Source organism: Monodon monoceros, unplaced genomic scaffold (genome assembly GCF_005190385.1).
Source record: "Monodon monoceros isolate NGI ecotype Baffin Bay Population unplaced genomic scaffold, NGI_Narwhal_1 Super_Scaffold_1, whole genome shotgun sequence".
Classification (NCBI taxonomy): Eukaryota; Metazoa; Chordata; class Mammalia; order Artiodactyla; family Monodontidae; genus Monodon; species Monodon monoceros.
The window spans coordinates 86,762,182-86,785,254 of NW_021703765.1; the positions used below are offsets into that span (position 1 = coordinate 86,762,182).

The window sequence follows — 23,073 nt, forward strand, 5'->3', positions numbered from 1 at the left end:
ACCTTCCGGAGCTGCCTGCATGCAGCCCGTGGCACCTTAGCCGCTGCCCCCCGCTCAGAGGGTTCCTGTCACCTCTTCCCAACTGAAGAAACAGCACACTGTCAATGTCACAGAAAAAGGCTCCCCATTTCCCAGGGCAGTTATAAAATATTCGATAGTTGAACTGATGCCAAAGTTTTTCACAACCGTGTTGTTAGGAAGGAAAGGGCCCCAAACAGCAGATAAACCACTCTCAGATCCATGTTCTGTTTAACCAAAACACTGCTTCAAAGTTTGCTAAAAAGGACACTTTGCCTGGGCCCAGGCGAGAGAGGTCTTCCTGAAAGCTCAGAATGATGACCACATGGTTTTAAAAATAATTTATTTCATTAAGTAGTTTTAAAAAGACAACATCACCCCAGGACACATGACTATGCATTCAGTGGAACCGGGGCCAACTTATACAAACAAATGGAGAAACAGTCAAAGGCGGCCTAAACTTCAGAAAACAGGAGCAGAAGTCTGCAAAATACGGGCAAATCACTTTAGCTTCCATCTGAATATTTACAAAAATATATAGGACGGCACGGTCAAATTTTAGACAAAACAGATCATCACCATGACTACATCTGTGTTCTGATTTCTTTGAGAATAGAGATGTCTTAAAAATGCCATTTGGTTTTTAGAACAGAATGTATTTTTCTGTCTTACACTTAAGTCGTCTGCTACACAAGTGAAAACACCCTGTGTAACAACCTTTTGAATTTTAAAATCCAAATCTTGGTTCCAATATTCCTGACCTGCCTCTCGTTATCGTGTGAAAGAAATAAGTTTCTGGTTTTTTTTTTTTAACATAAATTTAAATTCAGAATATTTACAACTAAAAAATCTCACGTCTACTTCCTATCACTGTATATTCTCAAAAAGTAAGTTCGGGAAAACCAAAAGTGATTTACAAAAGGCACTGAACTCCGCAGAAGCATTAGAAGTTTTCACTTTGGATAAAACACTGGCAGTGTCCCCAGAACACCGCTGTGAGCAGTCGTCGGTGACACCCAGAGAAACAGCCCTCAGCTCGGCTGCAGCGTCCTGGCACAGAAAGCTCTGTGCGCACAGACCCTCCAGCAGGTACAGCCAAGGGGGAGGGACGACAAACTGCACTAAAGGAACGGAGCTGGGATCAGATACGTCCTCCAAAGTAAACCTTTCTTTTCTGTACCAAAACGCAATGCTCTTTCATAAAGCAAATCCAACTGAAATGTGTTCTAAAATATGGGGTACATTTCGAAACTAGGCAACGCCTTTCAGATTATTTTATTACCACTGCACTGGCAGCTAAATAAGGTGCACTGTGAAGGTCAAGTGCTGGTGAAAAGGAAATCACCTTCCAGTGACTGCTGGTGAGGGAGCTGTGTGTGACTATTTGCATGGCTCCCAACGGCTAGATTTTTTCCAAGAGAAAAGCTAGTTTCATTCTCTGGTCGCTCACTTAAATGACTCAACTTATAAGTGTCGCTGCAAGTCTCCAACACGTTGAAGGCTCGTTCACTCCTGGATGCCCACCTCGCCACTGTCTAACCAGCGGGGCTGACCAGCAAAGCAGAGAGGCTTTTCTGTCACGAGCCAGGAAGTCAAAGACCCTCCCCAGGAAAGGAAGAGGCACAAAAGTCACCTGTGTTTTAGGAACAGAGCTGAAGTGAGTGCAGCTACTCTCGGGGGACGGGGGCCCGCGGGCGCCCCGGCCTCTCTGGCGCCCTCCTGTGCCCCTGGGGCAGCTAACTGGAGCCTGTCGCCACCACACTGACGGTTTCCGGGAAATCTGCGTCTGAGTTTGCTTTCACCCACTTCTCTCCAAATATCAGAAAGCGACATTTTATACAGGACACCTGCATCTTCTAAAATTCTTTTACCCTCTAAATGAGGACTGATATTCTTTCTTTGGGTGAAACTTTAGCAATAAACACATTACCTTTCCTTGTTCCTTTTTTCCTTTTTTTTTTTAAACCCAAAGAACAAGCTGACAGCCCCAGCAGCGCGCACGGGCCCTACAAGGCGGCGAGCTGGGCCAGGCGCGCCATCCGGTGGAGGTGGCCCCTGCGAGCGGGGCTGTAGCGCCCGGGGCTGCCGCCGCTAGGAGGGCCACCGATGTCCAGCAGCTGAGACTTCACCTTCCCTTTCAGCGAGGGGCTGGGCCAGCTGAGGAAACCGAGAACGGGCGGTCAGCAGGGACGGCGGGGTGGGGAGAGCGGAGGCCACAGACCCGGGGGACCGCTGGGGCTCCGGGAGGAGGTGCCTCCCACGTGACTGCGAGCTCACACTACTGCGTCCCGCACGAGGGGCGCGGGACCGGAGCGGAACCCTGGCTGCCCGCCCCACCCCCCTCAGCTCCCAGCAGCACCCCTTCTGCTCCGCCACCCCCGGCCACAGGGCGGGGAGCTCCCCCGTGAACCTGGCGACACCGTCCGCCGGGCCGCGGGTACCTCTGTCTGTCCGCGGGCGAGTAGCGCAGCACGGCACTCCTCCACCTGTGCAGGGCCGGGTACTGGTGAGGGTCCACGTCCGCACACTCCAGGGCTGCCAGAACATCGCGATCCAGTTTTGACGGCTCTTCTCTAGAAGGTGCGAGAGAAGCAGAACAGCCGTGACCACACACGCACCCGGCGCCACCGCCCCCTTCAGAACCAGCAGAGCAACAGAGGCGTGTGTGAGGGCCCAGCACCCCCACCGCAGGCTCCCGCGGTCCGGCCGACATCCAGGCAGCGGGGGGATGCACTGCCCGCGGGAGGAGACCCCGGCCCCGGCCCTGCTGGGAAGATGCGCTCTGCGTACCCCCTCCAGGATGATGGAGCAGAAGGTGGGACGGGCCATCGGCCGGGCAACTGAGACTGACCCCAAGACGACCTCTCTTCCAAAAACAAACTAAACCCACAGGACAGCTCAGTGATTGTGGGAAGCACAGCGGCTGCAAGGACGAGTGAGCAAGGAGACCGCTGTCTCCCACCGGCCTGGAGGACACCCGAGGAGCCATATAGACTCGCGAGGGAGACGGAACCACAAGTGCCCGTCAGGCAGGCCAGGGTGGAGGGAACCGTCCGGGAATCACACAGTGGCGCCCGTGCCCACTGCCCCTCGACATGTGTGTGTGCTTCCCGACTCATACCCAAAAAGGAAGAGGCTCTGGACGGACTCCTTCGAGGCAGGGACCCCCGAGGGCTCAGAACTGCCACCGTGACGGGCCTCTTGTGTGGGACTCTCGGGGTCCAGGCACATGTCAGCCATTCCAGCTGACATTCCGTGCTCTGTCCTTCCTTGGTCATTCCCGAGTTTGTCAGCAGCAAGAGGTCCTAACATGTCACTTTCTGCTGTGTTCACGCTTGATGTCAGGATCCTCTTATCTCTAGTTTTCACAGTTGGATGGGGTGTCTTGTTAGAAAAGCTACTTTGTAGATTCTGCAAATTCAGTTTATCAAACTCCATAGTCAAGCCGGAGACAGGTGACAGGAAGGCATCCTCCCCACTTGGGGCCTTTGGCCTCTTCCCACCCAGGGTCTTGCTGTCACTCGGGGGGCTGCAAAACCCATTTTTGCTGCTGCGGGGACTGGTCGGGGCTGAGGCTTCTATGAGGTCTGTCTTCTGCTCCAAGGGAAGGATGTCACACCCCGAGTCTCCAAAAGCAGCCACCATGGGCTGGGCGTTGTTTCGGGCTGTGTTTTGCCGGTTTTTGATCTCTTCCAAGCTCATGTCGTCATCTTCATCTAGAAACGCCCTCACGGAGATGGAATTGCTGCACTTCCCGTGACGGCCTGTGAGGGAGAGACGGTATGGATGGGGGCTGTGGGGTGTCACCCTGCACAGCGCAAACCCTGCGATGAGTCACTCCTGCATTCCAAGCCTCCTCCCTCCTCAGATTCCACGACAGAAAACCACTTGCAACATGCCTTGGGAAAGGCAAGCAGGAGCCCGCAGACAGAATGCCAGGCTCCAGGCCCAGCTGTTCCCCCTCACAGGCAGGAAAAGGAGAAGGAAGCCGGCTGGTTGGACGGATGCGGCCACAGGACGGGCTGCCAGTCCCGCCAGCCACGGACACACTGCATGTTCTTACCGAGGGCTGAGGCGTCCTCCTGCAGACAGGCTGCATTTTCTCCCATGTCTTGCTGGGGCTTTTTGCCCACTTCCTGCTGGGTGAGATATTCTTCTAGTTTTTGCAGGCCCGCCTGGGAAGACAGATCAACAAAACAGCCCAGAAAGTCCCAGTATTCGACCCAGGGATACCCCAGCTCATGAGCCAGCTGCCTGTAAGAATAAAGCAAATTAACCAGTTGTGAGACCAGAAGAAAAACTCACAGAACTAACTAAACAGAAAAGGGCCATTTAACACTGGAAGTGCCAAAACGGCACCTGCAACCGTGGCTACAATTCCATCTTATCCTAAATTTGGGGCTGAATTAGTGCACTCCACTTCCTGAAGCAGCGCTCCCTCACTGGGTAAGACCCTGTTACAGAGCAAGCCAGGGTCACGGGGAGAAAGGAGACGCCAGCCGAAGTGTACCGCTCACACCGACACTCACGAGCCATCAAAAAAAGGGCAAACGGTAAAACTCCACTAACAGAGGACATTTCGGTTCTCATGAAACCGTACAAAGTCGGAGGTGATTTGGGTTTGGGCCAGACGTGAACATTTAGAGGTCCTTTTCACTTTCAAGCCATAAACCTAAAGCTGGGCACATATTTTGAGAAAAAGTTCTAAAATGATTCAATTAAGCTTTATTTGCTCACACTGTAAATTAGCTTCTGAACTGTGGAAAACACACTTTTCAGGGGCTTCTTTCACTAGCAGCTTCTGGCCACGCCCCCCTCTTGTGTTTCATCTTCTCCATGGCTGTGCGGCACCTTCTCCCACACACTGTCATGCCCCTCGGCCACCCCACCCCCGGGAGGGACTGTTTTAACGGAGACTTTTGCTGCACAAGCTGCAGGGGGCACGTTCGCAAGGAATTAGACCTTAGTGAAAAGGCCTTAAAAGTCTCCAGTCAACGCTTTCTGGGAACTGCTGTTTTGAAAGCGCCAGTCAGCACACGAGGGCACAGCATGCGAGGTGACACCAGCACTCGGCCCTCTGTCACTTTGTGCCCTTTAAGTACCTTCCCACTCTCTCGATGCCTCTCTCCGGATCAGACTTCCTGACGCTGTGGAAGAAGCCCGCTTTCTCTCGAGGTGGGGTTTTCCAGAGTCGGCGAAAATCTTCTGCCTATAACAGAAGTGTGTTGAGCTGCGCTAGGCATCCATGTCACCAGGCAGCCCTCCCCCACCAACCCAGCGCGGGCAACATGCCCACCTGCCCTGGAGCTAAGGGGCCGTGGCTGCGTCCCGGTGAGGCCAGAAGGGACCCTGGCAAGGCCTGGGCTGGGCTGAGGATCAGAGCTGACCCAGGAGGCCCCGAGGGAGACACTGCAGAGCTGTCACCCCCAAGGGCCTTGAGTCACCTTCCCATCACATGACAGGAAAGTAAATATTTGTGCTTTCGGTATTTCATGCAGCTGAATCTAATCCTAACGTTTTTATAGTTTCAGGGAACTAACTATCGATAGTTACAACTGTCTTTTCTTTTTTTTTTTTTTTTTTTTTTTTGCAGTACGTGGGCCTCTCACTGTTGCAGCCTCTCCCGTCGCGGAGCACAGGCTCCGGATGCGCAGGCTCAGCGGCCATGGCTCACGGGCCCAGCCGCTCCGCAGCAATGTGGGATCTTCCTGGACCAGGGCACGAACCCGCATCCCCTGCATCGGCAGGTGGACTCTCAACCACTGCACCACCAGGGAAGCCCACAACTTTCTTTTAAGAGGAAAGACTATATACAGGTCAGTGTATGAAGTACCTCAGTCTGGAAGGTGAACACCGGAGTCTGCAAATGGAAGTTTCCTAGTGACAGTACAAATCCAAGGACCCTGGAATGGACAGCCTAGCCACCTGGGCAATATGGTGTGCGAAGGGCCATGGGCACTTGGGGGAGGGGAGTCAGGTGACGCTGGTGTGAGGGGCGCTAGCCCAGGTAAACCTCGCTTCTCGGAAGCACGGCTCGTCACATATCTGCCCTGGCTAATGAAAACAGGCGCAGGCTTCCCTGGTGGCGCAGTGGTTAGGAATCCGCCTGCCAATGCAGGGGACATGGGTTTGAGCCCTGGTGCGGGAAGATCCCACGTGCTGTGGAGCAACTAAGCCCGTGCATCACAACTACTGAACCTGCACTCTAGAGCCCACGAGCCACAACTACTGAGCCCACATGCCGCAACTACTGAAGCCTGAGTGCCTAGAGCCTGTGCTCCACAGCAAGAGAAGCCACCGCTACCCACAACTAGAGAAAGCCCATGTGCAGCAACAAAGACCCAACACAGCCAAAAATAAAAATAATAAAATAAATTTAAAAATAAGTAACTAAATGTTAAAAAATAAATACAGAAAGAACAGGGTCAAGACACTCGTTTCTCCAGGGAAGTTCTGAAGCCTCACTGACAACTCTCTGGGGTCCTGGTCTCCAGGACCAAGCACAAAGCAAAAGGCTGGAACAACCCAGCATGCTGGTGGGATGGCCAGGAGCTATTCCAGAAGCTTCCACAGATGCTCACCTTGGACGGACTCAGGGGCCCTGCAAAGGCTCGCAGGGTCAGAACAGGGTCTCTGGGGCCACCTCCACCGTGGCCGATGTGAGAGACCTCGCCCGGGTGGTCTGAAGACCACAGCTCCCCGATCACGGGAGAAGACGTGTCCTCTGCCCTCAGGAGGGGCACGTAGTAGTGACCTGGGAGAGGAAACACACCAGGGCTGGACCATCTGCGTGGACAGCCCCACACCCAGTGGATGTCAGGCACCTAGGAACCAGCCTGGGAAACAGCGCGGTTGCTACCCCACGGGCTCTGTACGCGAGTCAGCGATGCTAACAGTGAATAAAAAGGCCGCCACAGCTCCGGAGCCAAAGGACCCGGGCAAGAGGCCAGTCCACGCCGGACTCTTGCACATAACAAGCCCTGCGTTCTTCCTCTGCTGGGAAGTAAAAAGAAGGAGAAGAGGAGGTGGGGCGGCAAACACCTGCTCACCCCCAGGTTCTTACGAGGCAGGACCTGTGAACCAGAGCAGCGGAAGCCAAGCAGAGGAACATTACAAAGAAGACACGTTTGACCCCCTCCCTCTCCAGCTCCCTCTTCTGTTTCGTACGTTACAGTTTTGTATCATTGAACACCCGTCTCCAAACAGACCTAGAATCACAACCTGGAAAGAAGAAAGGCAGCGAAGCCACAGGGATGGGGCGGGGGGCAGGAAAGGCCCAGAGACATCGGGCGAGCGACAGTGGTGGCCGCCGGGCGCCACCACAGGCCTGGCCGACCCCTGCACTAAACGGAGACCAACGGGGAGTCGGGTAGGAATGGCAGCCGAGAGAGAAGTAAGGACGGGCAGACGGGGGAGGCCGAAGAGCCTCAAGCATCCGAGGCCAGGCCATCCAGCGCGCGGGGCCAACTCCTCAAACTGCCCGGAAACAAGGCAGAGGAAGGGCTGGGAAATGCCTCCCGCCCCTGGCTGCCTTTGCGCCCCTGCGGCCTGCGAGCCGGGAGCTTGGGTCCAGAGGCGCCAGGCCCCGAAAGCCGAGTGCGAAGCGCTGCCCCGCAGGCCACGGTCTGAAAGGCCCTCGGCCTGGAGTGTGGCGATCCGGGGCGGCGAGGCCGCAGGGGCGGGGGACCGGCTGGCTGAGGGGCTCCAGGCAGGCCCCTCCCGCCTCCCCGCCGCCCTGCAGGCTGTGCCCGAGGAAGAGGGCCGCGGAGGTCGAGGGGCAAGGCCGTGAGCAACAGACAAATGACAGACGAGTCGGTCTCCCAGGAGCGGGAGGTGCAGCACAGGGTAACTCGGAGGCTCCCAGCAGCCCCCGCTTCACTCCTGCACACAAGGCCCGGCCTAGACGCCGCCCAGGACTTCCCCCACCGTGGGCCGCACCTCGGGCGCCCACTCCCCACTTACCCTTTAAATAGTCTCTAATCCGCTCCTTCAGTTCCACAGATTTATTTTTGCTTCTTTCACAAATAACCTGTTTTAAAAAAACAGAGTACGTGAACGCTCTAAATCTGATTGATCACATCTTCTTATCATTAAAATGATTTCATAAAGGCAAGTTGTAAAGTCAGTGAGACAAGGGGAGTGTCCTAATGCTGAGCATCTCCTAAAGCCCACGTTAGAAACGTGTGTGGAACAGCGCAGCCCTCCTTCTCGCTCTGTAACGGCTCCGAGGGGCCAGGACAAAGAAGAACCAACTCTGAGATTACAGGCGAATTTTGTCTTCTTTCTTCATGCTGCTCTCCATTTCCTAATTTTCTGCAAGGAAAGGAAATCTTAAGGTGCACCATCAAGTCAGAGCAGAGATGCAGACACGCCCGCACCTTCGGTCTGGGCGCCTCCCTGGCCAGGAGCCTGTCTGCTATGGTTTGGCTGGGTTGATATACAACTCCCATCTAACACGAACACAAGTTTTATTCTTGCAACTACAGGAATTGATGTTCTCAGCCATTAGAGAACTGTGAACATTTTAGCGACAAACAATAAAAAAAAAAAAAAAGAACCAATAACCTTAAAATAAGAAGGAAGGAACCACAAAATTACCACCTCCTGCCAGCCTGTGACAGAAACAAACTACAACCGCACAGTGGACCCTTCAAGTAGTGCAAGTATTTTCTTTTAAATTCTGTAACTGATTGTGAGAGATGTCCAACGCTCTAAAAACGTGTTACCAAATAGCACTTTATATTGAGAAAATATACATACACATGCACACAAAAAGTTGAGTCAGATTTATGCAAAATAATGGTAATTTCTGAGTTGCGGAATTGTCCGGTAAATTTTATCCTTTTTACCTGTATTCTAAACTTTCTACAGAAGTGGGCACGACTTACATAATCCTAGCAACTACAGAGGAAGTGGCACTGCCAGAATCGGACCTTACAGATTCTACTTCCAAAGGGCTGGCAGGTCCAGGCCAGCTCACAATTCCAATGCCTGGTACAAATTAACCATCTTCCAGTTCTTTTCAGGCCCACTCTCCTCTCCACCTCACTGCAAGGAGGCACCTCTGCCCTCTCTAAGGCACATGTGCCCAACTGCTGACAGATCATGACAAGGCCTGTTTCCTAAGCTTGTGTGGGCCAGGTGAGAGTACCGGGGAGGGGCTCAGGACAGCACCTGGTGCACACTGAGCTCAACACATGTCAGCTACTTTCAGCAGCAGCATCCTCACCAGCACGTTACCCCACCACCATCACCATCTCCACCATGCATCAACCAGTCACCATCAGCCTCACCAGCGCCATCCTCACCACCACGGCTCTCACCAGCAGCAGCATGAGTGCCACCTCCTCTGCTCTCTCTGACCCTGGTCAGCTGAAGTACTCACAGAGGGAACGTGACAAAAGACGGTGAGCTGCTGAGAACAACCTGACCACCAGTTTCAGGAAAATAAAAGCAGCAAACAGGCAGTTCACTCCCTCCTGGCTTTACAGAGGCATCTTCTTCACAGAGTACATCTTACTCAACAATTAGGGTTCTAAGATGTGCCACAAGGCAAACACAGTCACACAGAGTTACCTGAGCGGTCACAATAGCTGTGATCGCAGACTGTAATTTTATGCATTTTCATTTCTAACACTATGTAGTAATAGCATTTTAATAGGTACTTACATCTTCAGGTGTTTTATCATATTTATTTCTTGGGTTTTTTACAATCAAAGGGTGTGAAGAGAGCACATTGACCACATCAGCGTTTCCAAACTTACAAGCAAAATGCAATGGTGTGTCGTAGCCCTGAGAGAGATGAAAAGGAAGAACACTTACTTCTTATACACACTCTTTTGCTTCCTAAGGTTGCTTTAAGGTAAAAATAGGTATTTAGTAAAACAAACAATCAAACAAAAACACTCAAAAATAAAAGACTGTAAAAAGACAGTGCTTTTATAACTTTACGCCAGGGCGTGAGCCCGGCACAATGTCCCAGTCCCTGCGTGTCTAGTGCCTGTGGGAAGCTTGCAACAGAGCTAGGGTGTAACACCTGCTCAGCAAACGGCAGCTTTAACGACTCAGGGCCCTGTACAGTGTCTTAAAATCAATGTTCAAAAAGCAAAATAAACAGATGAAGACAACCTCCAGAATGAAGCAAAGACCACGATCTGGTCTGTGCTCAGAACTTTCTCTAGTCGCTAATGTTGCAGCAAACGAAACTCTCCCCTCCTGACTTCACGAGGTTTTCCAGTGCTGACCTGCCCCTGGTGGCATCCTTCCCCAGGCTGCCCGCAGACCAGCAGGCCCCCGAGCTGTGGAGCCACCACCTCCGGCACCTTCACCTGGACAGCCTCAGGCTCAGAGGCAGCACATCCCAAACAGAACCCGCTCAAGTCCACCTGTGGCCACTGCACGTTCCAGCCCTCAGGTCCCTCCCTCCGGACGCCACGCTGCATTCGCCCAGAGCTTCTCCCCCAGCTCCAGCCCCCACTCCACTAGGCGACCCCGGGGGCCTTGTGCAAGCAAATACCCTCAGGCTGGCTCCGATCCCTGCTCCACACCTTCTAGGGGCATCTCGCTACCTCAACATCCTGTCGGCACCACCACTCCCTCTCCCACACAGTCAGCCGCCGGGGCTCCGCGGGCCACCCAGGCCCTGCCAGCACCCCCGGCCGGCCTTCCACAGCTGCAGACGGCACAGGAAGAACGAGCAGAGCTATGCTCCAGTCAGGCGCTTCCTGGTCCACGGTCTACCTGAGTCGCCTCCAGCCCTGCGGCCCAGGCTCCAGCATCGGCGCAGCTCCCGGCCAGCCCCACAGGGCCCGGGCCGCTGCACATCGGGGCGGCCGCGTCCACTCGGCGTTCAGGGCATCAGACCGCAACATGCCCCCCACACCCCTTTCCTCCTGGCTACCCCTCTCCCTCACCCACACAACGTCCTTCTCTAACCTGCTCCGAGCCCCGCCAACGTGACCCCAGCCTCTGGCCCATTCCCGCGCGGCCGGCGGGCTGTGGGCCCTCCCGCCACGCCTGGTGACCCCGCTTTTCCTCCACACCACACCCTCTGGGGAGCCCCCGGCCTTGCTACACAGTCCAGGCGCTTGAAGCGATTCCTACTCTTAGCGCCTATGGTCAGGGGATGTGACCTGTAACATCCAGTTTCAAGAATTTATTCAGTGGTCTCTGTGGATCCACAGATGCGTATTTTCAACAAGCGCTGCAGGCATTAAGAGAAGACTGTATTTCCCGCAGGGCACATGTCCTTCATCGCGTGTAGGAGCTACACTTCCCGACTGAAGTGTCGTACAGCCTTACTGTGTTCACACTTAGTCTCGTACACTTGGATTTTGTTCCTTCTGCCCTATTTCACACTTACTATTGCTTTCATGTAACTACCGTTTTCTCTTTTATGCCCTTTAATTTTGCTAGCATGGCCAAATTTATCTCCATTCCCCCTTTTCTTTCTTGCTAATTGAAAAGTTATTCTTGCTTGCAGTTCTAGGGTTCAATGTATCATATTCAGTATGTTACGAAATAGTACAATAGGCTTTTTTTAATTCCCTCTCCTGCCCACCACGACTTCTCACACCCCTAGGTTTCTCTCAGAAACAATCCTTGGTTCTCAGCCATCTCTGGGTTTTCCCTCATATAAATATGTAAAAACTCTTCTGTTTCAAGAATCCTTACTTAAGCTTTGTGCACCATCTCCCCACTGGAACTTCCCTGGCTGTCCAGGGGTAAAGAATTCGCCTTCCAATGCAGGGCACGTGGGTTCGATCCCTGGTCGGGGAGCTAAGACGCCACGTGCCACGGGGCAACGAATCCCGCGTGCTGCAGTGACTGAGCCCACACGTCTTAGAGAGAGAAAAACCCAATGCCACAACTAGAGAGAAGCTCGGGCACCGCAACAAAAGATCCCGCATGCCACAACTAAGACCTGACGCGGCCAAAATAAATAAATAAATGAAATAAAAATTTAAAGAAAGACATATCTAGGACACTAAACTACAAGGCACCAAAACCTTTCTACGTCCTTCTCCCTTTAACTTTGTGGCACTCGCCCACCCTCCTATCAGCTTGGGACTCTCTGAACAAAGGCCAGGAGGGACATGTCCTGGGGACGGCTCCACCCCAGCTGGGACCCCGGCGCGCCAGCCAGCGGGGTGCACTTCTCACGTGTGAGCGGGTCTGGGTCCAACCGTATCTTTCTGAGCTCTCTGACCTCAACAAACGCACATCTCCTCTGAGCTGACGCAGTGCAGGGACGCGGTAAATAAACACCCAAACACTGTTTCCACCCTGAGCCCGGCTACGAGGCGCACCACTCTGTCAGGGGTGTTGAGGTACAGGTCCACCACGTAGCAGATGCGTTTCTCCAGCATATGCGGCTCGTCGTCCGGGTACATGAGCCGCATAAACTCGGGGTTCTCCAGCGTCTCCAGGGTCAGCTGGCACAGGGCAGCCTGGTTCTCTTTGGCAGCAACATGCATGACGTTGTACCGACATCCTTCCTGGAACAAAACCACAGATTTTGGGCTTCACTTTCATCACCGCAGTCTTGATGCTAATGATGCTGGAAGCAGGCTTACCTGTACGATGGTCGGGTTGTCCCCCGAACCAATCAGATACCGGGGATTACTCCAGATAAGGTCGGAAAAGGTGTCTTCCTCTCCCTTCTCCACAGCTTTCCGAAGTTTGGCCGTGAGATCTTGTGTACGAGGACTTTTATAACTGTTTGCTCGCTCTTTGCTTGCTGTTTCTGTATCAGACAAGTACAACCCATCTGTTAAGAGACAGAATTTAAGAACATGTAAGTTCACATTTTCTCATCATCCACTATGCGCTTCGCTGAGGGCAAGAAAAATCTTTCCCACAGAGGCTGACGATCTCCTTGTAGTGAAAAGTAAGAAACAAGATGATCCACAGCAGACGGACGTGTGTCCCAGCCCGCGGCAGCGAGGAAAGGGCTCTGCGGAGAAGGCGGGGGAGGAGTGCGAGGGCACGCGGGCAGGACGCCACCCACACTCGCGAGGGGCCTTCCAAGAGCCAGGAGCACCCCCAGAAAGGCAGGGAGCCAGGAGGGACTTCTGCCGAATCACGACACCTGCGGAGGTAGGAAGGCTATCTTGAGGAACCTTCACCAAGTGTGAGGGGCCTCTAAGCGCCCCAAATCACTCTGGCCTCCGTGAGGTGGCACACGGACTCTCGATCCAAGGCCAACCGTCTGCAAGGAAAGGCGCATCCTCGGGAGCCCCAGCCAGCCTGGGGAGCAGAGCAGCCGTGAGCCCATGGAGCGGAGGGGACCAGACGAGGCTGGGATGCCGGGGTTCTGTACGATGCTGACAGCAAAGGCCCCTCACAAGACCCTGGTCCTGAGCTGGGAGTGGCGCTGGCCAGCTTTCTGGCTGGACGGTTCAGCCACCGCAGAATCGTCTGCAGCCAAGCAGGTGCCACAGTCCTAGAAGGAGGTGTAGCTTCACGGGGGGAAGTAGAAAGGTCTCAGCACCTAAAAAGGCCCTGAACCCAACAGGCCACAGGGACAAGAGTGTGACAAAGGGGACAGAACAGAAGGCGATGGAGGCCCTTTCGTGGCTTCTCCCACGGTCCCCTCAGCAGCTGCCCGACCCACCTGGCCCCTGCCACCTCCACCCAGACCAGCCTACCGACCCAGCCTCCTCCGGCTGCTCCACGGCCTGGGCCTCAGCTCTCTGTTCCCAGCAAACCAGGCTGCTCTCAAAGGTGGAGAGAACTAGTTACCAGGAAGGAGGGAACAAAATACCCAGGAGTGAATCTGACAGTAACGCCGGACAATTTACCTGTTAACCCACCACTGCTAAAGAGCGGCACTGTTTTCACAGGAGAAAGTGCTGAAGAGCTTTTGCTTGGAGAAGGGAAATAATCACAAGTTCCTCTAGCAAATTTCTCTGCATCTTCTCTGCTTGTAAAAGCCTTAAATCGGGATCCTTTGATCATTTTGACAGCTTGCAAGGCTTCCTTCTTGTCTTCATAAACATGAATCCTTTCTGTGTGGGAAAAGCAGAGACGAGGAACTGCAGCCACCGTCACTTAGTTCACACTTGAAGCCCTGGGTTTGGTAACTAACTACTGTTAGCCAGTGGTCTGGTTTTTCTCTTATTAATATTTCAGAGTTTTAATCTTCAAGAAAAAAGGCTTTAGTCAGTAAAAAGAACACAATAACTTTGATCATATGTATGTACATGGATATAAATGATACATATTTTGTACCTGTATATGTAGTTTTTATATCCAAGGATACTATTCCATACCAAAAAATAAAATTTTTGGACCAATGATCTAAATAAAAATAATTTTAAAAAGTAAGTAAAAAACTATGACTAGGGACTTCCCTGGTGGTCCAGTGGTTAAGAATCTGCCTTCCAATGCAGAGGATGTGGGTTTGATCCCTGGTCAGGGAAGTAAGATCCCACAGGCCGTGGGGCAGCTAAGCCCATGCGCCACAACTACTGAGCCTGCGCTCTAGAGCCCGCGAGCCACAACTACTGAGCCTGTGAGCCACAACTACTGAGCCCGCGAGCCACAACTACTGAGTCCACATGCCTAGAGCCCGTGCTCCGCAACAAGAGAAGCTACCACAATGAGAAGTCCGCGCACTGCAATGAAGAGTAGCCCCCACTCACAGCAACTAGAGAAAGCCCGCGTGCAGCAACGAAGACCCAGTGCAGCCAAAAATAAATACATGAATGAATAAATTTATTTTAAAAAAAAGGGAGGGAGATGGTTAATCAAAAAATGGAGCCAGCCCATAAATATTTGTAAGTGAAGTATGTCCCCATAGAATCCAATTTTCTTAATTTCTAAAACTTTCCATATAGATTTACAAAAAATTCAGGAACATTCTATATAAAAATGCTAACAATGGTTAATTTGGAGTGATGAGATTATGGTGATTAAAGTCTTCTTTCTTCTCCTCTGTAGTCTGTGATTTTCAAAACCCCTCTCCCCCTGCTGTCCACGTACCACCTGTGTAAGAACCACGGCGCTGGTCACATTACCATTTCTCGCCGGGGTGTCCTCGTACGCTGGGCACACCCCATAGTATAGAGGCGGCTCTGCAGAGGCCCGCAGCATGGCTTTGTGGCTGCCGACCCCGGCCAAGGCACTGAAAGGCACTGAGCAGGTCTCAGACGTCACGGCATCTTCCTCCGGAGGATTCAAGCCCACACTATAACCAAAATCTCTGTCTTCAGAAAAGCTGACCCGCTCAGCCGGGCTCCCTACCGCAGACTTCACAACCCTTTGTGTGTCCTGGCCCAGGGCCGGGGCACCTGCAGTGGCGTGGTCTGGAGGGTGGGAAGGCAGTGTACTGTGCTCTAATAAAGCCCGAGCCAACTTTTTCTCAAAAATAAACCTTGTGGTTGATGTAATGGGTCCACATTTCAATCCAGCTTTGATAACTTCTTCTCTAAGGTCATCTGGATTCAGGAGTTTCAATCGAGCCAAGATGGTATCCATTGTCATTTCACCTAGGCCCAAGACAACAAAAATCAATCTGATGGCTGTAAAGTACATCTTCTCTTAAACGAATTCAGCAAAGTTGCAGGATGCAAGATTAATGCACAGAAATCTGTTACTTTTTTATACACTGATAATGAACTACCAGAAAGAAAAAGTAAAAAATAAATCCCGTTTAAAATCACATCAAAAAGAATAAAATGCCTAGGAATAAACTTAACCAAGGAGGTGAAGACCTGAATAGACAGTTCTCCAAAGAAGACATACAGATGGCCAACAGGCACATGCAAAGGTGCTCAACATCACTAATTATTAGAGAAATTCAAGTCAAAACCACAATGAGATATCACCTCACACTGGTCAGAACGGCCATCATTAAAAAGCCTACAAATGATAAATGCTGGAGAGGGTGTGGAGAAAAGGGAACCCTCTTGCACTGTTGGTGGGAATGTAAATTGGTGCAGCCACTATGGAGGATACTATGGAGGTTCCTCAAAAAACTAAAAATAGGGACTTCCCTGGTGGTCCAGTGGTTAAGAAGCCGCCTTCCAATGCAGGGGATGTGGGTTCAATCCCTGGTCAGGGAACTAAGATCCCACATGCCGCCAGGCAACGAAGCCCATGCACTCTAGAGCCCTCACGCCACAACTAGAGAGAAGCCTATGCACCGCAACGAAAGGTCCCGCATGCTGCAACAAAGATCCCAAGTGCTGCAACTAAGACCGATGCAGCCAAATTAAATAAATAAATAGATAGACAGAACTACCATATGATCCAGCAATTCCACTCTTAGAAAGAAAACAAAAACATTAATTTGAAAAACTATGTGCACCCCAATGTTCATAGCAGCATTATTTACAATAGCCAAGATATGGAAGCAACCTAAGTGTCCATCAACAGATCAATGGATAAAGATGTGGCGTGTACACACAACGGAATACTACTAAGCTATAAAAAAGAATGAAATCCTGCCATTGGCGGCAACATGGATGGACAAGGAGGGTATTATGCTAAGTGAAGTAAGTCAGACAGAGAAAGACAAATACTGTGTGTAATCACGAATGTGTGGAATCTAAAAAATAAAACAAACTAGTGAATACAACAAAAAAGAAACAGACTCACAGATTTAGGGACCTAGTGGTTACCAGTGGGGAGAGAAGAGAGGGGAGGGGCAAGATAGGGGTGTGGGATTAAGAGATGTCTATGTATAAACTAGACAAGGAATGAGGATAGATTGTACAGCACAGGAAATTATAGCCATTATCTTGTAATAACTTTAACTTTTAATGGAGTACAATCTAAAAATACTGAATCACTATGCTGTAACCTGAACCTAATATGATATTGTAAATCAACTATACTTCAATTTTTAAAAAGTGGCAAAAACGCTCGCTTCAGGGAATTCCCTGGCGGTACAGTGGTTAGGACTCCATGCTTCCATTGCAGGGGGTTCAATCCCTAGTCGTGGAACTAAGATCCTGCAAGCCTCATGGCACAGCCAAAAAAAAAAAAAAGCTGGCTTCAAAGTTTCATTTCAATCCACTATTTCCCCATATTCTCTGGAGTCTATGAACTTTCTATGAGAATTTTCATTAGGTTTTTGTTTCCGGATTTATAACAATCTAAACAAGATTAAGATAGGCAGTGTCTGGTTCATTCAGATAAGAATCTTACAGCCCAGTGTCATGACGTGATCTGATCACACCAACATTCTAGGGAGGTCAGCATGCTGGGGAAACAGGCACACCCATCAGCTGTCACCTGCAGTGCGATTAGGAACAAATCCCCAGGAAAGCAACTGGATAACATGCGTCAAAACTCCAACTGCAGAAAGTTATCCTACGGATACATTTGCACTTTATTTCATAAGTCATGAGAAATTATGCAAAGATTTAAACAGAAGAGCATACAGACAGCTCCACAGTCATTTTGCTAATACTGAAAACAAACAGCTAATGTTTAACGTCTGGGGGGCTTCCCACATGCCTGGTTCTGTCCTAAGCACCCTGCCTGCACGAAATTATTTAAAATTCACGAAACTCCACATGGAGATTTTTCACCACTGCTCACTCCTGCTTTACAGATGGAGATCCTAAATCAGAGAAGCTAAGTAAACTTGTTCAAGTTATTCAGCCACCAAGCAAGTGGATGTGAACTGCAGCTGCAGCTTTAATCAATATATTTACAGAAAGAGCAGTTAAATCTATGGGGTAGAGGTTTAAGCATGGTCAGCCAGAATTGGGGAGAAGGTAAGAAATGACAGGGTACAGGCCACTGCTGCAGTTAATGGGGCTGGAGATGAGCGCTCAGACTAGAGAAAAAGGATGTCTCGACCACACATTAGATGTTGGGGTCGGTGGCGGCGGGGTGGGGTGGGGTGTCTGAGGGATTGCAGTCAGCCTACGATAATACCTAGGTTTCCAGCCTGGATGCTTAGAAAGAGATTCTGCCCAAGGCAGAGAATATGAAAGAACAAACGGGGATTTAGGCGTTGAGCATTAGAAACACCCACTGCACATCAAGTGGGCATTCTGATTTTCAAGTCTGAGATTCAGAAGATAAGCTCAGAGTGAGAAAAACAGCTCCGGGAGTCATGAGCCCATAGGTGGTGGTTATAACCCAGGGATAACAAGGAACACACATGGCCGGTAAGCCAAGAATGGGATCTGAGTAACAACAGAGATTGAAAGACAGGTGAGAAAGAAGACAGACTTGAAGAGGCGATCAAGAAAGAACCGGATGTGTTAATACTGTGTATCAGTGAAGCTAGAGTAGAGGCTTTTAGGAGGTGTTTACAGATGAAATTATAGGATATCCCAGGATTGGCTTTAAATTACTCCAGGAGAGCAAAACAGAGGGGGCAGTGACAGAAAAAACAAGACTCACAAAATACTAATACCTAATACTTGCAGCTGGATGATGGAAATTTCTGCATATTTCTTTTTTAATAACTTTTTATGATACCACCCTACCCCCTCCAAGATTTCAAAAATGGCTATTACTTATTTTAAACAGTGAATGTATTGCACAGCCCCCTCTAGAGCTGCCAAAGAACATGAAGGGGGAGGCCAACTGACCACAGGATTCCACTCAGGGAGCACCCCTAAGGGTAGTCTCTGAATATTGGGCATAAGGGCAACAGAAGTGGTAAGGAACTGATATGAAAGGCACAGGACAGGCTGAAGCCACATGCAAGGCAAAGTCTGAGGGGTAGGGGCGACTAGGGCAGATGCTAGGAATAAACAGAGAGGAATCCACCCGATCCTGGTAATATTCTCTTCTGCATACCCTCCCTGTGTGTTTACTCAAAAGCTACCTTTTTTCCCAGTAAATTTATTTACTTATTTATTTATTTATTTATTTATGGCTGTGTTGGGTCTTCATTGCTGCAAGTGGGCTTTTCTCTAGTTGAAGCGAGCAGGGGCCACTCTTCGTTGCGGTGCGCGGGCTTCTCATTGTGGTGGCTTCTCTTGTTGCGGAGCACGGGCTCTAGGCACGCGGGCTTCAGTAGTTGTGGCTCGCGGGCTCTAGAGTGCAGGCTCAGTAGTTGTGGTGCATGGGCTTAGTTGCTCTGTGGCACCTGGGATATCCTTCCAAACCAGAGCTCGAACCCACGTCCCCTACATTGGCAGGCAGATTCTTAACCACTGCATCACCAGGGAAGTCCTAAAAGCTACCTTTTTAAGACAGGCTAGTCTGAGGGGGTTCTGTCCTTGTAATCAAGCAAGCCCTAAATGGAACAATTACATTACATTATATCACTAACTGGGTGAGCTTGGGCAAGTTATGTAACTCTAAGCCACAGTTTCCTCATCTATAAAAAAGACATAACAACAGCTCTACTTCTTAGCTTGTAATGAGAATTAGATAAAATAATGGATGTGTTTGACACTGACAAATTATCCATTAATGTCAGTTAGGGCTACGAAGTTATCAAGTAATACAGACTTATCAGCCTTGGAGAATACATAGCGTGCTAGAAAGTCAACTTGAATAAAGACAAACATGTACACTCTTTCTAATATTCTTTTTTTTTTTTTTTTAATTTTTGGCTGCGTTGGGTATTCGTTGCTGTGTGCGGGGCTTTCTCTAATTGCGGCTAGTGGGGGCTGCTCTTCCTTGTGGTGCGTGGGCTCTAGACACGCGGACTTCAGTAACTGTGGCACATGGGCTTAGTAGTTGTGGCTTGCAGGCTCAGTAGTTGTGGAGCACGGGCTTATTAGTTCCTCTGCGGCACGTGGGATCTTCCCGGACCAGGGCTCGAACCCGTGTCCCCGGCATTGGCAGGTGGATTCTTAACTGCTGCGCCACCAGGGACACCCTGTTACTAATATTCTTAATACAATAAACAAGTATCTGCTCACGTGTGGAAAAGAAACAAAGGATAAAGCAGAAAATAATGAGACTGCTTAGCTTCAGGGGAGGGTGTGAACCAGACAGTAAGGACAGAGGGCAGGGGGAGCAGCACTTCTGAATACGCCTTTACATGTTCTGACCTTTAGAAGCATGTTTAATTCACATACACAAAAAATACGTGGATAAACAAATAGACGGGGAGACCCCCAAGTGGAATGCAAACCAAAACAAATTCGCTCAAGGGTGTTACAAGTTCGTATCATAATGAGTGGGGGAGAAGGAACGTACTAACTGAAAGATAACAGCACGCGACCACGTCCTCTAAGGGTAAAGACAGAGGAAGGACAGACAAACACTATACTCTAGCTGGCAGGTGGGTTTTCACAGTGGTATAGGTGAGCAATTCCGAAGCTATCTTATGTGTGCTCTAGGAACCAGCAAATAATTGTATATACTGTGGCTAATGAGAGCCAGTCTCCTCACTGAGAAGGGAGAAGCCTTCAGCAAACTTCTGTAAAGGGCTGGGGAGTAAATTTTGAGTCTTTGTGAGCCTAAGTCCCCCCAAACACTCAAGAGCCACAGAAGGAAGAATATGGCTGTGTTCCAAAAACAGGTGCGGGCAGGATCTGGCCCGTGGGCCACCGTTTGCTGACCCTGGGCTGGAATTAGAAGTGTCTGCCAGACATCCATCCACTGACTGATAGATAGAAGACAGAGATGTAAAGGTACAGGTATAGGAAACTGAGGTAGGACTGCAGACTGGATAATACTTCCTGGCTTTCCTACTTGTAGTGATTATGTAAGATACTAACGTTGGGGAACCTAAGTGGATTTCTTTAACTGTTTATTTTGTAATAATAATAAACACAAGAAGTTGAAAAACAGTACAGAGAGGTCCTGTGGACCCATCACGTGGCTTCCCTCAGTGGCACACCGTAAACACTGCAGTGCGTCATCCAAACCAGGCAGCTGACCCTGGCGCAGCATAGCGAACTAGACCGTGGCCTCACCAGGTTCTGCAGTCACTCTCCTCTTGTGGCTCTCCATATGTAATCCCATGATCGTTTATCACATGTAGAGCTTCACATGGACATGACTGGTTCCTGAACTGTTCCATCACCACAAAGATCTCCCTCCTGCTGACCTTTTACTGTCATGTCCAACCTCCGCCACTGTCCCCTACCCTCGGCAGCCACTGACTTGTCCTCTGTCGTTATGATACTTCCATTTCAAGAATGTTACATAAATGGAATTGTACACTACAGACTTTCTGAGACCGGCTTTTTTCACTCAGCGTAATGCCCTTGAGCTCCACCCAAGCTGCTGACGGATCAACAGTTCTGCCTCACTGCTGAGCAGCATTCCACAGCTCGGAGGTGCCAGTTTTACCATTCACCCCTCGAGACACAACCGGGCTGTTTCCAGTTCTTGGCAATTACAAATAAAGCTATAAACAATCGCATATGGGTTTTTGTGTGAAAATAAGTTTTCGTCCTTCTAGGATAATGTGCAGGAGTACAGTACAGGTTCAACTATTTGAGAAACTGGCAGTCTGACCTCAGAATGGCCGCACCTTTAAAATTTCTACCAGCAGCAAATGAGACCCAGTTTCTCAGCATTTCCACCAGCATTACCAAATGTCATCGGTATTTTTTATCTTAGCCATTCTCATAGGTGTGTGGTGATATCTCATTGTAAGTTCGATTTGTATTTCACTGCTGGCTGGTGATGTCGAACATCTTTTCACATGTGTTTATTTGCTCTGTATTAATGACTTAGAAATGAAAGCTAAAAATTAAAAAAGAATTTAATGAATAAGGCACTCGAAACTCTAATCTCGTAGCCCCAGACCCCACTGGCCTCACACGTCCTTTAGCTTTAGGGTCTGCAAGCCTTTCGACTCTGGCGTCCTGCGCTGGGTTCTCTGGCACGGTGTCGACAGTGTAACTGGACAACTGAGCATGCTGTTTCCTAAAAGTACCGCCTGAAACTTTCTTAAGGGGATGAGAGAAGGTAGGACAATCAGCATCTCAACAGGTTGGAAGGCAAGCTGGACCTCGCGTCAACAGGCCTACGTCCCCACCTGGCTTCTGCCTTGGACCTGTGTCATCTTTGCCGAGCAGGACCTTCCTGGAGCCTGTTTCCTCAGCTGTAAAAACTAAGTCACCCATAAGGACGGCTTTAGCCCTGAGAGTTCAAGGTGGGTCATCAACTATGCTTTCTGCTAATAAAATTTCATCTTCTTATCAGGGTACTTGAGGAGCTCTTGCTTATCCTCCAGGAAGAAACCAGACTTGCGGGTAAGAGGGTGAATGAAAACTGAACGAAGGCGCGTTCCGGATGCGCGCAGGGCGCACACGGTCTTCTCAGTCAAATCAGGGGGTCAAACAAGCAAAACTGCGCACAGACGCGGCACCCAGGCTCCCATCCTCTACTCTCTCCCACTGTCTGTGCGCGGAAGACTCGTGACTTTTACTCCAGGTCTTTTCCCAGAACCCCCGACTCAGGCCGGGGAGGAGAGCCCCGGGAGGCGGGAGGGGAGGGGTGCGGAAGCCCGGGGGGGCCCGGGCTGGGGAAGAGGGGGCTGAGGATCCAGGCCGGGGAGGGGCGCGGGCCCACCGGCGGACCGGCCTTACCTGGATCAGGGACTGGGCCCGCGGCCGCGCAGGGCGGCGGGTCGGGGGGCCCGCTCCGGCCCAGGCCCCGCGGCCGCCTGTCCAGCCGCCGCACCAGCCAGCGCACCGCGATCAACAGCACCGAGGCGCCCAGCAGCTCCCAGGCCAGCGCCGCCCACTCGGCCGCCGCCAGCCGCGGCCACAGCATCGCCGCCGTTCGTCCTGTCGCCGTTGCCGTCGCCGCAGCCGCCGCCGCCGCCCAGGTCCGCCCGCCCGAGGACCCCGCGTGCCGGGCTGCCTGCGCCACTGCCTGACGGCGCCGCGCCCGGGGACTGCCGGCGCGGGGCCGGGTCTGCACGCGCGAGACAGGGCGCTCGCCTCCGCGCCCGGCGGCCCGACGGAGGAGCGCGACCGCAGGCCCTGCAGGCGCGGGGCCGGTGAGGACGCTGTCAGGCAGTCGCGCGGGCAGCCGGCACGCGGGGTCCTCGGGCGGGCGGACGGCCCCCCGGGGCGGGTCCAGCGGTCCCTGAGGCCCGGGGCGGGGTGTCCGGGGGAGGGGTCGTCCTGGGCCGTGCGGTCCGCGAGGATGCCGCGCTGGGGCTTC

General features: G+C 51.3%; 1 protein-coding gene across 3 annotated transcripts; it reads right to left on the reverse strand.

The window, feature by feature from the left end:
* Positions 1–762: 762 nt before the first annotated feature.
* On the reverse strand, positions 763–22,704 carry ANKLE2 (ankyrin repeat and LEM domain containing 2). 3 transcript variants are annotated; one of them, XM_029224034.1, is made up of 13 exons: positions 22,491–22,704; positions 15,039–15,509; positions 13,821–14,027; positions 12,594–12,787; positions 12,327–12,515; positions 9,688–9,810; positions 7,981–8,047; positions 6,600–6,772; positions 5,121–5,227; positions 4,082–4,272; positions 3,140–3,782; positions 2,460–2,591; positions 763–2,175 (listed from the first exon to the last, which is right to left on the reverse strand). In XM_029224034.1, the coding sequence occupies exons 1-13, from the start codon at positions 22,675–22,677 to the stop codon at positions 2,025–2,027; spliced, it is 2,835 nt and encodes a 944-aa protein (XP_029079867.1). In that variant the 5' UTR covers positions 22,678–22,704; the 3' UTR covers positions 763–2,024. The 3 variants fall into 3 exon arrangements, with proteins under 3 accessions (XP_029079867.1, XP_029079877.1, XP_029079887.1); XM_029224044.1 differs by having other exon boundaries at positions 2,429–2,591; XM_029224054.1 differs by lacking the exon at positions 22,491–22,704 and having other exon boundaries at positions 15,395–15,512.
* Between the last annotated feature and the right edge of the window lie 369 nt (positions 22,705–23,073).

Coding starts and splice junctions, on each gene's coding strand:
- ANKLE2 (XM_029224034.1), bottom strand. CDS start 22,677: ATGCTGTGGCCGCGGCTGGCGGCGGCCGAGTGGGCGGCGCTGGCCTGG. Junction 15,510..22,490: donor GGGCCCAGTCCCTGATCCAG/GTAAGGCCGGTC, acceptor TCTTGGGCCTAG/GTGAAATGACAATGGATACC. Junction 9,811..12,326: donor TCAACACCCCTGACAGAGTG/GTGCGCCTCGTA, acceptor CATCTCTCTCAG/GGCTACGACACACCATTGCA.